Below are 19,834 nucleotides of genomic sequence, written 5' to 3' on the forward strand. Positions count from 1 at the left end.
ACCTCCTTAAGTCTTTTGAGACCACGAAGGAGCGTCGTTTGGTTACACCTGGTTGGAATTTAGACGTGGTACTAAGATTCCTCATGTCAGACAGGTTTGAGCCGCTACAATCAGCCTCCCTGAAAGATCTCACCTTAAAGACACTTTTCCTGGTATGCTTAGCCACAGCTAAAAGAGTCAGTGAGATTCATGCCTTCAGCAAGAACATCGGATTTTCATCAGAAAAAGCTACATGTTCACTACAACTTGGTTTTCTAGCCAAAAATGAGCTGCCTTCTCGACCTTGGCCGAAATCGTTCGATATTCCCAGCTTATCGAATATGGTAGGCAATGAACTAGAAAGAGTCTTATGCCCTGTTAGAGCTCTTAAGTTCTATTTAAAACGAACTAAACCTTTACGAGGCCTATCTGAAGCTTTATGGTGTTCAGTTAAGAAACCATCTTTGCCTATGTCAAAGAATGCTTTATCCTATTTTATCAGACTGTTAATACGAGAAGCTCATTCCCATCTGAGTGAGGAAGACCAAGCATTGCTGAAGGTAAGGACACACGAAGTTAGAGCTGTCGCAACTTCCGTGGCCTTTAAGCAAAATAGATCTCTGCGAAGTATAATGGACGCAACCTATTGGAGAAGCAAGTCAGTGTTTGCGTCTTTTTATCTAAAGGATGTCCAGTCTCTTTACGAGGACTGCTACACACTGGGACCATTCGTAGCAGCGAGTGCAGTAGTGGGTGAGGGCTCAACCACTACAATTCCCTAATTCCATACCCTTTTAATCTTTCTCTTGAAATGTTTTTATTGTTGTTTTTTGGGTTGTCCGGAAGGCTAAGAAGCCTTTCGCATCCTGGTTGATTTGGCGGGTGGTCAAAGTCATTTCTTGAGAGCGCCTAGATTAGGGGTTTTGATGAGGTCCTAGGGGTCGATCAGCATCCTAAGAGGATCGCGAGGCTCCGTAAGGAAGACGTACTTAAAAGGCAGAGTAATTGTTCACGTCGACTTCCTTACCAGGTACCTATTTATTTTGTTTTTGTTATTTTGATAACTTCTAAAATGAAATAAAAACTCTTAGCTCATAAAAGTGTAAACATATATTGCTGGTCTCTACCCACCCCCCTGGGTGTGAATCAGCTATATAATCACCGGCTAAGTTAAATATTGAAAAATGTTATTTTGATTATAAAATAAATTTTTGAATATACTTACCCGTGATTATAAATTAAATGACCCTCCCTTCCTCCCCAATAGAGACGCAGTGGGACGAGGAGAAAATTGAGTCTTTGTTTACACTGAGAACTGGGTATCTGGTCGACAGCTGGCGCTGTTGGGCACACCCGCAACCTGTGTAGCGATCGCTGGCGAGTTTTTACCGTAGAGTTGTCTGTCGAGCAACAGAGTTGCAGCTATATAATCACCGGGTAAGTATATTCAAAAATTTATTTTATAATCAAAATAACATTTTTATTATTTTAAAAGTTACAGTCCACTATAATGGACTTACCGTAACGGAGCAGCTCTAAGATTATATATGTAGATAATTCTACTTTTGTAAATATCTTGTAAAAATAAACTCTTTGCCAGAAGTCAATAGGTTTATAAATTTTAAACAATTCTCTGGTTATGCATGCATTCATTAAGTGTTTCCTTGATATTATTATGTATGTTGCTTTATTGATTTTGTTTTTGTAGAATTTTCAATCAGTACAGCTTCCATGATATCCAGACGTTGAAGAGATTTTACCAGAAAATGGGAGAAATTGCTCTCTCTCTCTCTCTCTCTCTCTCTCTCTCTCTCTCTCTCTCTCTCTCTCTCTCTCTCTCTCTCTCTCTCATTTATGTTTATGTGGACAGAGCAATTTTCTCAAGACACTCCATTATGAAGCAATCCATATATTTCAATAGTTTTTAATGACATATGCCATTAAGATATCTTTCCTCTGTTTTCTTTTGCTTAAAGCAATAGTATGAACCCAATTATTTATTTTCTTTTGTAATCAGGAAATGAAAAACTATTGTGACCTATAAAAGTGTGTTTAAATTTGGTTCAGTATTCCATGCATCTTGAATACTCATCAATATAGAATCTTTGTTTGGAGATGGAGATATTTACAACCATTGATTTCTGACAAAGTGTTGCTTTATATTGAAATTTCCGATTAAGTTTTATCCTTTTTAATGTATATAACTGAAAACTTAATATCGGATTAGAAATATTATTTTCTCATTTCTGTTGTAGATAACCTAACAGTTAATATCAAATGGAAAATTTTAATATATATACTTATGCAAAGACTTAAATACCCATTTGTTATTTAAATTTTTAATATAATTTGTTCATTCTCTTATTGCCATCATATTTATTCTTTTTTTATGAAAACATCTTTGAAAATTGATAACCTTCACCCGCATTTGAAGCATGATTATTAAGAAATATTTATTGGAGCACCTAAAGATATATTTTACAACTAGATGTCAAAAGCATGTTCTGTTCCTTGAGTTTTGTTGCACTGCTGACATTTTAAGTTTCCCACATTCTACAAATTCCCGTCGACAAACAACGGAAAACTTCAGGGAAAAACATCCAGGATGCAGAATGTAATACATATACAAATATTCATTCACAAACAAATGCATTTAAATTCTCCAATATAACTGCTACATGTCAGGAGTGTAAACAGCTAGAAAACACTTTAAGACATTTGGCAGATAAGAGACCGCTGTTGCGGCTCACCCCTCGTGAATATTGACGAAGGAATACTCTAAATGGAAGACGACCTGTGAATAGTGGCTTTCACACGCCCTTTCTTTATACACGACGCCCTTAGGGATGATCGCGCGAGGGTAGTAACCTCTGCATTCCATACTTTAACTTTCTCTGGTATATTTGGAAGTTATTTATATCAGAAAAGTGACAAGAAGGACTTTTCACCGGGCGACACAGGTCTCTCCCCAGAAATAGATTTTTCCTTCGTCAAAATCCCTTTTTGGCTATCGACCCATCACCTTTGCATCATTTGACCTGTTGCTATTCCCGTACAACTAACGTATGTAAAACAATCTGTGAACCATGACCAATTGAAAATAGAATTGCGACAATGAATAAAAGGTGGTGTAGCGTCAGGCTAAGCGAAAGTTTGGAATGCAGTCCATGCATAGAGATTCAGTATACTATAAGTATTGAAAATATGTCAAAGGTAATTTAATCAACACCTGGTAAATAGACATATAGCTTTACACGTAATCAAATTGATATGAAAAAAAAAACAGTAGTACGTATCAAATTAACATGCTATTAAATGCATTCATTATATGACAGCAGTAAATAAACATCCATCTTCAATACAATAAAGCAAATGTAATTTGCACGGAAAACAACATAAAAAACTACAACAAAAGCACGAACAGGAAGTAATTCCAACAGTGACATAGCCATACTTACACCGGATGTATCACCCTACAGGACAGGAACAGGTAAAATTAGAAAAATAAAACAAAAGACCTATTTTTTGTCCACTCATGATAAGATGTTACAGGTTTCGAGACTGCGGTTCGGCCAAAGGAGCCCGTATTTCTGTGGTCCATCAGTAGAATCACTTCCTCACTGTATGTCCCTCGAAGGTTAGCACTTTTTCAGGAATATTTCATTCATTGTCCTACAGATGTCGTTTAGTGCTCCGATGCTGATTCTAAAGCTTTTAGTGTATTATTTCATCTGATTTTGTACTGTAATATGTTAATGGTAAATGCCAGGCGGTATACCTCTCTCTATTAAGTGATACTCCTTGATATTTCCTAACTGAATTTTGTAAGAGCAAGTCGTATGATCACCGATTTTCATTTGTCATGTTAGTGTTTTTGATTAAGTATCATTAATAGCTAGACAGGAGTACTCCTGGTACTTTTAACTATGTCATTCCACACACTGGCGAATACATCAGTTCTGCAACTGGAAAACTGCTGCATTATTTGAGAAACTGTACATAAATACTATGCTTATTTCACTTGAGGTTTGACAGACAAACCTTGTGTGTTCATTATCCATAGAGGTGTGCTCATGAAGGTTGTAACATCTCAGTGGAAAGCTATAAAATGGTTTCAATAGTAAGAATGTTTGTTGTATATGTTTCATTCATGGTCATATAATTTTGTAGCTTCAACTTTGTTCTTTGAAAACGTTTTCGATTTTGCTCGCTCATTCATAGTCATCTTTATAGATTGTTAATTTATGTACTTTAAATGTTATTAAGTGCCCTTTTGAATAACTGTTGCACATGGTAACTGGTTTTCAAGAATATTGGAACAAAATAAGAGGACCATTCTCCCCCTTACAGAATGTCAATTGTTGCTACTTATCTCAAGTTTGTTGTTGTTGTTTTTTATTTGACTTCAGACTTCCTTGTGTACATTTACTGAACAATTCCCTGTGTGTTTTTATTGAGCAATACTCTCAAGCTGATATTTACCATGTCTTAAAATATGTAATAGCAATTTAATTTTTATTTCTTTAAATTTCCAAACTTTCAGAAATATTTATTTTTTCATGCATTTTTTTTTGTGATTTAATATACTGTAGTACCATCAGATTTACTAAGGGGTGAGTTAACTTATGTAGGTTTGTTCCCCTTTCAAAGCCCCCTTGTACCCAACCTTATGACTTTGAACACCAATTTGTAGAAGTAACCATCTCACTTAGAAACTGTTCTTTCAAGTAGCTGAGATTAATTTACCATTTGATTTGTCTGTCTACCTGAACGGATAGGCGACCAAGATATAAAACTAAGTGCCTGAATAAACCACCTAGTAAAAAAGGAAATTCGTATGATCTAAATTCTAACATTTTCCACACGTAGTTAGATGAATTAAAGATAGTTTAATTAGTCCTTAATATGCTTATGAGTATAGATAGAATCTGCATGGTAAATTTAGAGCTTTTTAAAGAACTGCATGGAAATATGATATTGCCTAGAGGTGTGAAACATCTAAGAATGCACAGTTGTAACAACAATCCTGTACAGTAAAGAGACTTTTGAGATTTAACATTTAACATTGTTTATTTCATGTATCCTGGACCCATTGTACGTTTTATAGGTAAGAATTTTCCTGTGGTGTTTAGTGCGTATGTTCATTATTGGGTGAATCCGTATTAGGTTAGATTTAAGTTTTGGCAAGTGCATTTTGTTAGAAGTATCAGAAATTTTATGTTAGAAAATAGTAAGTTGATCTTTTGCGTACTTGAATCAGATGATACTAGAATCCCTGTGAGATATATATATATATATATATTTATATATATATATATATATATGTGTGTGTGTATATATATATATATATGTGTGTGTGTATATATATATATATATATTTATATATATTTAGATAGATAGATAGATATATATATATATATATATATAAATGTATGTGTAGAAATCACAACATCTGATGTGTAATGAGCATGAAATATGTATTTTAGCCTCCAAAAGAAAAGCGAAAAGCCTTTGTTTGAGTTAGTACTTTCGTCTCATTGGTGATATCATTGGACTCAAAATCATTGTAAGCTTGATGATGTTACCAATAAGATAAAAGTACCTACTCCAATCAAGTCTTTAAATTTTTCTTTCTGTTGCTATAATACCTATGTATATGTGCAGATATATATTAATACATAGGATGAAAGATTACACGAATTCTGGAGTAAAACATTCTGAAAATTTAAAGGAGAAATTAAAAATGCAAATAAAGTCATAACTACAACGAAAAACTTTAGTCTACATGAAATGTTGTAGATTATAGTTTGAAAGATCAGAATATGTTTCAATATCATCATCAGTGTAAACTAGCTACAATGTATGTCTATCTTGTATAGTGAAATTCACAGTTTGTATTCTTGTTTCGCAGCCTAGCCTAATCAATTCTTAAATTGGATATCAAGACAAATCATTTGGGATTATATATGTACATACAGAAGTAGGCCCCAGAAACGAGTAGGCATAGATTGGTCCATTGTAGTAGTTAAGGAATTTGATGTTCATGTGCAGAACTTTCCATGTTTCCACCGACAGGTTTATTACTCCAGTAGGCACCAAACCCCCTGTACCAAACACCAATCCTGGCTCACCCGAGAGCAGCAAGCCACCCTCTGCTCGCTCTGTTGGTGTCACAAATTTCACCATCAGAAGCACTACTTTGTTACGAGGCAGCAAACCTCCCAGCACTTTCCTCTCCAAAAATTCGCCTGGGACTAAGCCCTTGAATTCTCTTAGTTCTCAGAGATCTGGGGACATTGAGAGGTTGCCCTTGAGCCTGGATGCTGATCAAGATTCACCCGATATGCCAGATCCTGTAGCCCTGCCCCTTAGCAGTCCAAAGAGCATCTCTGAGTCTCCACAAAATGTTCCCCGTCAGGCAGCGTCTCGCTTGAGCAGCTATTCCCGCACAATCTCACGGCAGAGTACAAACAGCTGCTTGTCACCCCAAAATGTTGATGAAGTTGGAACTCTGCCTCTGAATGTTAATTCCATATTAACCCCAAGACCTGGTGATAATATAGCAGACAAAAAATCTCTCGATGCTAAAAACAACAGAAATTCTACATCTGCAACTGCAAAGGAGAGATGATCTTCAGACTTGAGTTAAAGAATCATCTTTTTGGAGATTCTGGTGCGCTCATTGGTTTAATCTATTTCCTCTTCTTCCTCCTCCTCCATCCTCGCCCTTTCTTTCCCTCAACCACAACTGAGAATGATGAAGCATCCAAACATTTATTTTTTGCTACTAGTACTGATCTGTCAATCTGTCGAATGAAAATATGATTTAATGCACTTTTCCTTCCACAGCCGTACCTGTTTTACTTCCAGAGTTTTTGGATAATTAACAGAGTGAACCAATGGACACAGTATAGATCTTTTAGTTTGGCTACTTACTAAATAAATGATTTGCTCTCTTATTTGTGAGTGCTGTAAAAGGGCCGTTGTGTTTTATACTCTCATTGAGAGTTATCGAAATACAGAATTTTTATTTTAAAACTCTTATTGAGAGATATCAAAATATCTTCTAACTCCACTAAAAGTAAATTTACTTTTGAAATAAAATTTCTTTGGTTTTTAATTTTTCCAAGGACTTTTTTATGTTTCCTACAATTATTCTGCTATGTATATATAATGCATATATACAATAGCAGATTTAGGCACCTGTACCTTGTATATATGAAGAGAAAGCTTGTTAATTACAATTGTTTTTACTTTTCAATTTCAGTACATTAGGAAAATCCTAATATATGCTTTGTAGCTGCTTATGATACCTTGCTATTTTGACAACATCCATTCTGGATGTTATTCCAAAATTATCTGCTCTTGAAGTTGAACCTCGCACGTGTCTTGTTTTTGCAACTTGATTCATGATATGAATAGCATGTTTGCATGTAAATTACTGTTACATTTTTAGCATTACTTTGTATGGATATCCTGTAAATATTGCATGATAATTGCATGTCAAAATATTTGCTTGTCATTACTTAGTGATTGTTATAATCTGACAATTGCCTGTAGGAGAAATGTGCTAAATGGTAAATGGGAGAGTTGTTTTGTGTGTGATACTAATCTTAGAGTTCCATCATAATTTTAGCACATATCTTGTCAATTTATGTAGTTAATATAATATAGTTTTGATATTTAGGTTAATGAGATATCAGTGAATTTGTGGGTTTTGCACCATAGATAATGTTAGCTATACTGTACTATAATCTATCCTCTGGTACTTGCGGTTGCTTCACTTATGTATTTACTTGTATTGTAATAATATGGGAACTAATTTTCTTTGGAAATGTAAAATCTTGGGATTGCTCCACTTCTGCCAGAGTCACGAGGATATAATTTTACCGAAATAATATGGGAAGTCATTATCTTGGGAAAGTCAAATTAATTACGGACAGACTTGTCATAACCCAGACTTTAGAATTCGGAGTATCGTACATCTGCCATTAGATCCTTGAAACATGTCCATTAAAAACTGTGTACAGTATTTGGGGACCTTAGATTTCATATGATGACTCTTCAAATACTGTAAAAGCATATTCATCTTAATATTCCAAGTTCCACTTCATCATAAAACACTTATTCACCATCACAAGACATCCTACATACCCAGGAACTAAAGATTTTGTAGGCCAAATTACCAACTGTTGTGTCCAAAACCTATTTATAAGAAAGTGCATCCTAATTATTGTTGCTGTACCAGAACACTTGGATCTTCGCATTTTGTTTTAAGGGGAGTACTGTAATTTGAGATGTGAGATTCAGGTAAATTTCATAATAAACTGGGCATTGGAGAAGCTTGTCGTTTCAGCGGATGCAAAGAGCTATAACTAAAACCTCAAATTTAGATTTAAACATCTTCTGTTAGGTACAGCCACAGGTTACTGTATTCCATTTTATTATTGCAAAATTTAATTTGATAGACACAGAGCGTCAAGAAAACGAGAGAAATGAGAGTTAAGGAATGAGGCATAACTCCAAGCAAAAGGGTTGCGACTCTAAAGAGATGAAACGATGTAAGAGTCTGAAGAAAAGACAGAGACAGAGAATGAAGCTTGCTAATAGAAGGAAAGAAACCTTTTGAACTGTACAACACGGGGATTACAGACTTGCATGCGTAAATGAAGGAAAAGATGTCCAGTTTTTTCATGAAAAACGCTCTATGTATGAACTTAAATGAACCATTGTTCCAAATATGACTGTAAAAAAAGAAAACTGGGAAGTTACCTTGTAGCAGAGAAATTTAGCCCTATCCAAGAAGGGTGCAGAAGATTAAGCATGTTCGAAATCAGAGCAGTATTCTAGACATGAATGAGGATATAAACTACTTTAGTTATTGTCATGGACATGAGGAATTACTGCATACAGAGCCTTTTGAATCAAGTAGTCCCTTGAAGACAAGTTTGAAATAACCTGGAGGCCTAAAATGTTAAGAGGTGAGAAGTTAAACCTAAGATGGAAATGGAATTATTACATTAGACTGACAATGAAAACTTAAAGCTGTCTACCAAACTGAAAAATTATTAGATTTGATGTTTGCATCAGAAAGTTCATTCTCTTAAGGGATTAAGATAAAACTATCACATAGAACCTGGCAGCTTAAAATTAACCATAATTTTATTACACAAATTAAATGTGTTGAACCTATTCATATGGCTTAGCATCAGACAATATTAGCAATTGTAGATTCAATATATAATTTCAGTGCTACCTCAGGAAAAGTTTTTTAGTCCTCTTTAAAAAAGCATCATAGTTGAAGTGCGAAATACCTCTCTCTGCCATGATTTAGTAATTATACAGAAGACGAAAATATTCAGACGCTTAATTCTCTGCCAAACATTTCCATTCTACGAGTCATTTTAATAAACTTATTCAACATCATTCCCGATTAGAATCTGCTGAATTTCTGGGTTATGGGCTGAATATAAACGTGATACCCTTTCCATCGTTTTTGAATTGTGCTTAATGTACATAATGTGCATATTTAAACATCGCAAGTAATTTATGACAGTTTTCCTGATGGCATAGCTTAAGATAAGTATTTTATTTGGACGGCTCCATATAATCTTGTCTTTGAATGGCCCCTTAGGTTCCAGTGCTTAGTGTTAAGCCTATATTCCACATTCCATTCCAATACTAATTTGTTTAAGTACAATTTGCTGTATTTCCTCCGAATAGTACAAGACAGTTTACCCAGTAATGCGTCAACAGTATAATCAGCAATTAAGATAATGAAAAATAAGCCACCAAAGAAAATTGTAATTTTCAATGACTAGGTTTTCAGAGATGAAAGAATTGCCTTCTTACATTCCTTTCTTCACCAGATGTAGTTCTATGAATACTAAAATATCTTGGAAATTTACACATACGGTTAAAAGGTCGCTCATGATTGGCAGAGGCAAGGGACAGTGACAATGCCCTAGAGACTGACCATATATACATATGATCAGTGCTTAAGACTCCTTTCCACCAGAACTAGGACCAGGGGGCTGCCAGGCAATTGCTGCTGATGACTCAGCAGGTAGACCTATAGGCTCCCCCCCAAATCCCCCCCCCCCCCCCATCCTCATCTCACAAAGGATGGTGAAGTTGCAGATACAGTGCCACAAGAAACTATCAGCCTTGAGCGAGTCTCAAATCATAAGCCAGCAAATTGCCAAGCAGGGACATTTCCAATAGGGTACGACAACCCCTGCAGATATTAAAGGAAGCAAAAGATGCGGGTAAGGCAGTCAAAGCTGCAGTTCGTAGAATCTGGACCTGTTTTAGTCTGTGATTCATTACTTGAGCATATCTGAAGCTTATAGTCAATAAAGGGAAGATTGTTGAAAAATTAATCTGACGAAAACAGATCGAGGTAGATTATTTCGCTGTTGGATTTTGATATTTAAAGGTCGCTCGTGAATGACAGAAGCAAGGGATAGGACAATACCCTAAAAACTGACTATATTTACATATGATCAGCATACAATCTAAGACTAGGGAGGACCAGACAGTGGCTCCTGATTGCTCAGCGAGTAGACCTATATAGCCTCCTCCATACCACTTAATTTAGTTGTAAAGGTGCTTGGCTTAAAACGTCTTAGTTTGGATTCCCGATCAATTCAATGCTTTAAATACATTCTGTTAAACCATATTGTTCCTCTGTTAACCGTAGAATTGAATTTAGTATAAAGTAATTAGTTCACTTTTAAGCGTTACATCTAAGGCGGAGAAAGTAAGGGTCTAACAGTCGCATTCTAAAGACTAACTGATTACTAGAAAGGTACAGTAATACACCACTACAAGGCTCAACATATAACGGCTCTGACATAACGTCGCTCATCTTTAAGAATTGCATACAAAACTACTGTAAAATCCCCGTTACTCTTGTTTTACCTGACCTTACATAATTCTGTTCATCGTACAGTGATAATGAATACTGTACTGTATAGTACTGTATTTTACACAGAATCTTATTACTGTAGGTATCGAATGATAGCAGGTTATGAATGCCGTACTTTGTATGCAGTACGTTTATAGGGAATGTATAAGTCACTTTATAAGGTGTAAATCTAACGTAAGTGTGGTCTCTTGGAATCCATTAACAACGTAAAATGAGGTATTACTGTAATTCCTTACAAAATTACCACCTTTAGTTGAAATCTGTTGTAATACAGTGGTAATAGTACAGCAGGATGACTGACGAGGTTTGGGAAGGTATGTCTGGATGAGGGAATGGCTCAAAAGGAATTGTTACATTCTACAGTATTAAAGTAAAGTTGTTGAAGGTGATCATAAGAATGAAAAGGTCATAGCATTACTTAATATGCTAATTAAGGCAAAGGGTAGATTTTGGAATGAAAAATAAAGACGGGCAATGAGGATCTGATAGGAGAAGACCAGTTTGGGTTTAGAGAGGAAGAGTGTGTATAGAGCAAGGGTTTGGTATGAAAAGGTTACTCGAGTTTGAAAGTAAACTGAAGAAAAACTGGAATGAGTGAACCTAGATAAAACCTATTATAGTCAATAGAGAGGTAATGTGAAGGATATTAAGAATATGCGTAATAGATCATAGGATGTTGAGTGGTTAAAAGTTATTAATGTATAATAGAATTATAGGATCCATAAGAATATGTAGGAAGGAGAATTTCTAGTTTGGTCTAAAAGTGGCTCTAAGAAATGGTTGTAATATGATTCAATGTCTGTGTAGCATCGTTATGTAAGGAGTGTGGATATCGGTGAGATATTTTCATTGTTGGAGCTCTGGGGCTTATAGCATCCTGTTTTTTCAACTAGGGTTGTAGCTTAGCTTGTAATAATAATAACTAATAAGAAAATGAAATTTGAAAGGGATGTGGAAGGGTTAAGGTTTGTAGATGATGCTGTGCTGATTGGGGACAGTGCAGGAAAAAAATCAGTTATAAAAGATAATAAAAGGATTTGAAAGTTTATAAGAGAACAAAGTTGATTATGTATGACCATGAATGTGGGGTAATGGAAATCAGGAAGAATGAACAATTGCTGTTAATATAGTTGGTGAAGAATGAAAGTGGTTAATTTATTTAGGTATAGGGAGTATATGCTATAGATAATAATCAGATGAAAGAAGAGGGGAGTCACAGAATAGATAAAGCAAGAAAGATAATAGAAAGTGTGCTAAAGGTTGGTAAAAGAGTTTAATTAGGTGTGGAAGCCAGGGTTTGGAAATTTTATGAGATTGTTGAGACAACTCGCTGAGAACTAACTGCTTATGCCGCGAGAGCTCGTGCCTTGCACAGAGCAGAACAAATCTTAACCAAACTGAAGTGAACCAACGCTCCTTTATGGAAGCTAGTTGCGGACTTTGAATGCGAATAAAAGAAATGCTTGTAGCAGTTGATAAGAACTGTTTGATTAGCATTTTATTGTATCATACATAACATGGTGAGAACAGTAGAGATACATAGAAAGGGTATCGTAGGTGAAAGGTTTACTCAAAGTATTTTGAAGAGTTCCAGTCAAGTGAAAAGAGTAGACAACAATAAGTTAGTCAAAACGCATATTTCAGAAGTGTTTTAAGGCGGAGAGTGAAAAAAGAATTGAGCCGTAACCAGAGAGAGGGATCCAATGTAGAGTAGTACTGTCTGGCTAGTCTAAGGACCCTAATAATTCTCTAGCGGTAGTATCTCAAAGGGTGGCTGGTGCCTGACCAACCTACTCCCATATTGTATTAGTAATTGTAATTCCAATGAAACTACCACAAATTATCTGAAATTTTCATCATCATCTTTCAGCTGATATACTGAAAACTTGATTGCAATCTGAAATTGAGCTAAAGTACGCCTATTTATATCTTGCTTTTTGTCATGCAATAATTCAATTGCCAGTACCAGTCGCCAAGGTACAGAAGGTTCCTATGCCTGAATAGCTAGGTTGGTAGCGTCGTGGGCTTCTGTTCCAGAGGTCCCGAGTTCATGTCCCCGCTAAGTCGCGAATAGTGTGAGACGTTCTACCGGGGGGTACTTCCCAGGGTGGTGCCTGGGGCTGGAGGTTAGAGGGGGCTAGTAATAGTCCCAGCTGGCTCATGGTCGCTCGAGGAGATGATGAAGGTCGTCTCAGGGGAGACCTAAAACCCGCAACTTTAACTTTTTTAACTTCTAATTTGTAATGAAGATTTTTTCTTCTTTAAAAACCCACTAAACTTTAATTTTTCCACATTTCAAATACAGATCGTTGGAAGAGTTACTTATTGCATGAAAATAAAGATGCCTATACCGTGTAACTGTATTACTGTATATAGATGGTTGGGTGTTTGCGTCTGATATGTATGCGTAGTTTTGTGTGTATGCCTTTGTGTGTAGGCCTATATATGAAAATGATTATGTATAGGCCTATACATATATATATATATGTGTGTGTGTGTGTGTGTATTTGGATGTGGATGTATGTATTATATATGTGTATGGAAGTAATAAACTCCCGAAAAATGTCTAAACTAATTTTAAGACCTAAAATCTTTAAAACACCAACAGTAAGTAAATAAATTTAAACCAAAACGTACCAGCTTCTAATAAAACATAGTCTGTCATCTTTAGATCGCAGTGCATGTCTTTAATTATAATTCCTTGTTGAATTGTATTACTTAAGATGTTTTTTATAGATAGGTTTGAAGATATATAATCCATTTAAAGTTGAAATATTGTTATAATGCATTTTCCAAACATTGCAATAAGTTGTCCTCCCAATTTAAGCAAATAAGAAGTGGTCTAATAAGCAGAATCAATTATATTATTAATGGAATCTAGAAATGCATCTAACAAATGTGTGTCCTCCAATTTCTAGCTCTTCTCAGCCAAAGAACTATTCTACCCGAGAGGAGAGGACGACTACGATCATCCCTTCTGCAGAAGAGGAGACCTCTTTGCCCAACACCCCTCCGTCGAAGGAGGATCAGCAGCACGTCCTCATCCGGAGATCCTACCACTTTTCGGACAATGAGCCTAATTACTTTGAGTGATTGGCTATCCGGCTCTTAACTTGGTTAATGTTCTATCTTTTTGTGATAACAAAAATGTGAACTTAAATTTTTGTCCAAACTATTTTCAGTCACGCCCGGAAATGTAACTCGACTTGGAATATGAGGATACTAGCATGTGATTAGATATGAATCTTCAGTTTGGATTTTTTCAGGGAAAAAAAAAATCTGGTATCTGAGATCTAATGGAGTTTTTTTTTTTTTCAAGAAAATGTGGTTACAGTGTTTTTGGAGCTTAAGACTTCTTATATAAACTGTGTTCCAAAAATGTTGAAATGAATTAGATAAAAAATAGGACCTGAAAATCATATATTGAAATTTTATGAAACAAACATGATGCCCTCCAAAAAAATATGGACTGGAAGATTTCTCAACTTGACTCTTACCTGTGAATGGCAGTGAACACTCACTGTATTGGGGAAAAATCTGATTTTAGTTTCCGAAAGGAAATTGGACAGAAAATTCTTCAAACTAACTCATAACCAGTGATTTTTACCTCTCAACCAACACGTATAATACAGAGAATTTCGACCAATGCAAGGACGATTGCCATGTCTTTGCCACCTGTAGTCAGTACAGAACACCTTGCATGATAATTATGCTAAATTGTGTGCTTATCATTATAGAGTGGATGTTATTGTGGTAACCAGCTTTTTTTTATTCAGACACTTGCAAAATTTGTATAAGCTTTGATATGAGAAAATAGACGTTGAAGGTAAAAGTTAATATAGAATTTCTTAAAAGAAATATAGTGTCATATATCTCAGACGAGAATCTTAATTTATTCGATTCAATAGTAGGGTACCTGTTATTTATATTTCTTGTCAGGAAGTACATAGACAAAGCAAATGGCCAACATTGTACATTAAACAGATTAATGTACTGAGTGTATTTTTAAAGGCAATGTTTAAAATGCGATATTGTCTAGGGATATGTACAATTATACAATACACACACACACACACACACACACATATATATATATATATATATATATATATATATATATATATATATATATATATATATATATATATATCTAGATGTATATATGTGTGCGTATTTACATACATATATTTTACTGTATATATAAATCTATACATATACATACATACATATATATATATATATATATATATATATATATATATATATATATATATATATATATATATATATTATATATATCGTGCGTGTATATGTAAATATTTAGATAAATTTGACACAAATACATAGTGACTTAAACATAGCTTTAATAAATTCAATTTTTCATCCAATTCTTCAGAATTGAAAATAAAATCTTTGCAAATTCCGTCCTTTAGTCCAACGTACGTTTAGAGCCATGTAAATAACAATCTATAAACAATCACTTTTTGAAAAGTATATAAATCCGATAAGAGCATCACAAATGCACCATAGCTTATTGTTCAGAAGTACCTGAGAAAACAAATCCTAATCACATTTGCAAAAGTCGATTATCCATTCACAGAAATATATACTATTATCTACTACGATAGTTTGGTGTTTTGTATACCCAGCCTAATATTTTCATATCAAATGTAGGATGAAGAAAGGAGTAAACGGAGTCAATTTTTCACCATAATGTAGGAAGAAGAAAGGAGTAAACGGAGTCCATTTTTCACCGTAATGTAGGAAGAAGAAAGGAGTAAACGGAGTCCGTTTTTCACCGTAATGTAGGAAGAAGAAAGGAGTAAACGGAGTCCATTTTTCACCGTAATGTAGGAAGAAGAAAGGAGTAAACGGAGTCCGTTTTTCACCGTAATGTAGGAAGAAGAAAGGAGTAAACGGAGTCCATTTTTCACCGTAATGTAGGAAGAAGAAAGGAGTAAACGGAGTCCGTTTTTCACCGTAATGTAGGAAGAAGAAAGGAGTAAACGGAGTCCATTTTTCACCATAATGTAGGAAGAAGAAAGGAGTAAACGGAGTCCGTTTTTCACCATAATGTAGGAAGAAGAAAGGAGTAAACGGAGTCCGTTTTTCACCATAATGTAGGAAGAAGAAAGGAGTAAACGGAGTCCGTTTTTCACCATAATGTAGGAAGAAGAAAGGAGTAAACGGAGTCCATTTTTCACCATAATGTAGGAAGAAGAAAGGAGTAAACGGAGTCCATTTTTCACCATAATGTAGGAAGAAGAAAGGAGTAAACGGAGTCCATTTTTCACCATAATGTAGGAAGAAGAAAGGAGTAAACGGAGTCCATTTTTCACTATGATGTTGACAAGCATTATGATCGACAGTCGTGCCACGGCGTTCGTTCGTTCGTTCGTCCTCACGTAATTCATGTGTATAAATTAGATTTCATTGGTCACAAGTAGCTGGAATGAATTTTGCTACGGGCTGTCTACAGCGAGGTTTTCCGAAATAGTGGTGTATCTAGTCATTTTCTGTAGAGTACTGTAGTCAGTGTTTGATGTCTATCGTGTAGACAAGGGGTTCCCAACCTATTTTGTTCTTCTGTATCCCTTAGGCATTTTGTATATTCCTATGTATCCATAGAATTGATTATGAAAAAGATGACTAATGAAACTGATATTGTGATATACAGTAATTTCATTAATCAGTCTTAATGCAGATTATATACATTGTTCAGTACTGACTATTCTCTGAAGATTAGAATTGTACCACATGGATGGGGAACATGTACCCCAGGTTGGGAACCCCTGGTTTAGACATTTTATATCAAAACAAAGTGTAACAGAAATAAAAATGTGTGCAAAAAAATACCTTGTTCCCGAACGAGTCGTGAAGGATGAATACGGACTCGGAATAAAATTTTGTTATTCTAACTCTTGTTTATATTTCCTATGCTCTGGTTTTTTTTCTTTTTTATTACAATCTTGCTGGATGATTAGGTAATTACAGTACTGGAATGTATACAGCATAGGTACTTCTTTTATTGTTTTCAGATGTCATTGATTTAATCAGAGACTTCAGTCTCCAATTCAGTAGGTCCAGTCATTGAGTGGGTGATAGCAAGGCAAGATGTGTAAATATATAACGAGTACTTGAAAGATCGTGTGCCTACAGGTGATTTAAAGAAACTAATTAATTCAATCCACAAGGATGAGACTTTCCTGTATTAACTGATAAATTATAAAGATTTATAGGTCACAGTTAAGGTTGGTTGTCTCAATGGTAAACGGTTTGTGGATTTGTTCACTAACGAAATTCCAGTTTATCAGAACTCCAGTTGGGCAATTATCATCATTGGACAGCTGGACACGTCAGACCTCTCTCAATACTGGCGTGGAATATACGTGAATATAGTGTATAACAATGTTAGTTTAAATAAAACTTCAAAATACATCTTTGATTTATGTTTATTATATTTCTTAGACTCTTGATATATATATATATATATGTATATATATATATATATATATATATATATATATATATATATATATATATATATATATACTGTATATATATATATATATATATATATATATATATATATATATATATATATGTGTGTGTGTGTGTGTGTGTGTGTGTGTGTGTGTGTGTGTGTAAAAATCATAGGGAAACGTGATACTCAGATCAAAAGAACCACAGGGAAAATGAAAATAGGAAATATAAGATTAAGTCCTGACTAATCTCGTGATACTTCTTCAGAGAAGTCCTCTGAAGAAGTATCACGAAACTAGTCAGGACTTAATCTTATATTTCCTATTTTCATTTTCCCTGTGGTTCTTTTGCTTATATATATATATATATATATATATATATATATATATATATATATATATATATATATATATATATATATATATATATATATATATGCTGACATACATCACACTTCAGATCAATCACATTTCAGTTTCAGGTGAATTTTCAATCCATTCTTGAATCTTGGGGAGTGATTGAATTTTCTTGACATGAGACTCCAGCTTTGGGTGAGAGGCTAAAAAGTCTTCCTTCCTCTTGACAATGGCCCCTAGAATTGAGCCTATTGCCAAGTCAGCCCAGGTGATCTGTTGACGAAGGTAATCTATATAAGTATACAGTATATGCTTTATTTTTATTTATTTTTTGTTTACTTGTTTTGGATTAATTTTGTTACTGTACTTAAGTCATTTTATATTTCTTTTACTTATTACTTCTCACCTATAATTTTTTTCCCTATTGCTTTTTGGGGGGTGTTTATTTACTTGTTTTGGATTAATTTTGTTACTGTACTTAAGTTATATATTTATTTTTTTACTTATATATAGTTTATTTCCTAATTTCCTCTCCTCGCCGTACTATTTTCCCTGTTGGAGCCCTTGTGCTACCAGCATCCTGCTTTTCGAACTAGGGTTGTAGCTTAGCTAGTAATGAGGATGGTGATAATAAAAGGAAACTCTCTCTCTCTCTCTCTCTCTCTCTCTCTCTCTCTCTCTCTCTCTCTCTCTCTCTCTCTCTTATTTTTGCTATGTAAAACCAAAGCTTTTGAATAGAATGAAGTAGTATTTGAATGAATTATAGAAGTACTGTAGATTAAATGTAAATTAGTAGAGTAGATTTATAGCAGTAGGTTAAAGGTATAGTAGTTACGGTATAGGAAGATAGAAATGGGGTAAATTGAAGGTAATTTGAGTAAAAAGGAAAAGTTAAATTTTAACCTCAACAAGAAGAAATAGTCTGTTTGGAGTCTGCACCTGACTTCCTCCAATACCCGAGTACCTAATTTCTTTTCCTGGTTTTGTTAAGAGTTTATTCCTACAGTATCTTGAAGTAGGCCTATTATTTGGCCTGGCATTGGCCTATATTTACTGGCAAAAACATTTAGAATGGACGACATTAAAGAAATATATCCGTAATGTTATATCCAAAACATTTCAAATCATAAATTGGCTTGCATGTAAGTGTCGAACGACTCTACTACCTAACGCCTAGAACTATACACCGCACAGCTTCCTTGACCAATCAGCGACTTTGTGAAGGTGGTGATGTAATCCTCGGCCAATCACAGAGGATTACGTCATCGTTCTCATGCCAACACTGTTGGCAAAAACTCCTGTACACTCATTCACACGTGGAGTGATGACAATATACAAGGAGTCTGGCTTATAATTCCATAAGATAACCACTATTATTTGTGCTTCTTTGAATTACAAGTGAGTATATGGTGTATAATGTAGTGTGAATTATTATAATCATGACATTGGATTTTATAGTCCTGGCGATTTTCAACTATTAAAGCTTTGTAGGCAACAGTGTTGATGCCATTAACGCATTGAATGTTAGGAAGTTATTTTCTGTATCGACATATTTCGAATCGGGAAATTTTATATCTTTGTAATCCAATGTTACAGCATATACAGAATATCGATGTAATGGGTTTTACGGGCAAGAGCCCGTGTCTTGCATACGGCAAGGTAATCTAAAACTTACGGTCGAACGTCTGTTAACCATCAAATTGATTTACCAACAATCATATAGTATGACTTATATTATTGAATTTTCCCTTAATCCACAATTCATTTCTATCAGTGTTGTGTTTAAGTAAAATAAATCTTATAATATAAAATTAGCTACTTAACCGTTTTATGCCCATACCCAAAGATGGTTGCGAAATTGACCATATTATTATTATTATTATTATTATTATTATTATTATTATTATTATTATTATTATTATTACTTTCTAAGCTACAACCCTAGTTGGAAAAGCAGGATGCTATAAGCCCAGGGGCCCCAACAGTGAAAATAGCCCAGCGAGGGAAGGGAACAAGGAAAAATAAAACATTTTAAGAACCGTAACAACACCGTAACAACATTCAGATAAATGTTTCCAATAGGAAC

The 19,834-nt window shown here is 34.7% G+C and overlaps 1 protein-coding gene across 4 annotated transcripts in view; it reads left to right on the top strand.

The window, feature by feature from the left end:
• LOC137638577 (uncharacterized) overlaps nt 1-19,834 on the top strand; it is a 62,664-nt gene that overhangs the window by 36,679 nt on the left and 6,151 nt on the right. The window contains exons 27-28 of one of the 4 annotated variants that reach the window (XM_068370759.1): nt 3,532-3,616; nt 13,828-13,963. The exons of 1 other annotated variant lie outside the window; for it this stretch is intronic. In XM_068370759.1, the coding sequence (XP_068226860.1) occupies nt 3,532-3,586 (55 nt within the window). In that variant the 3' untranslated portion in view covers nt 3,587-3,616; nt 13,828-13,963. Of the gene's footprint in view, nt 1-3,531; nt 3,617-6,255; nt 6,653-13,827; nt 14,218-19,834 lie in introns of those variants that run through there. 2 more of the 4 variants (XM_068370756.1, XM_068370757.1) reach the window with 2 other exon arrangements.

This window comes from Palaemon carinicauda, chromosome 3 (assembly GCF_036898095.1).
Source record: "Palaemon carinicauda isolate YSFRI2023 chromosome 3, ASM3689809v2, whole genome shotgun sequence".
NCBI lineage: Eukaryota > Metazoa > Arthropoda > Malacostraca > Decapoda > Palaemonidae > Palaemon > Palaemon carinicauda.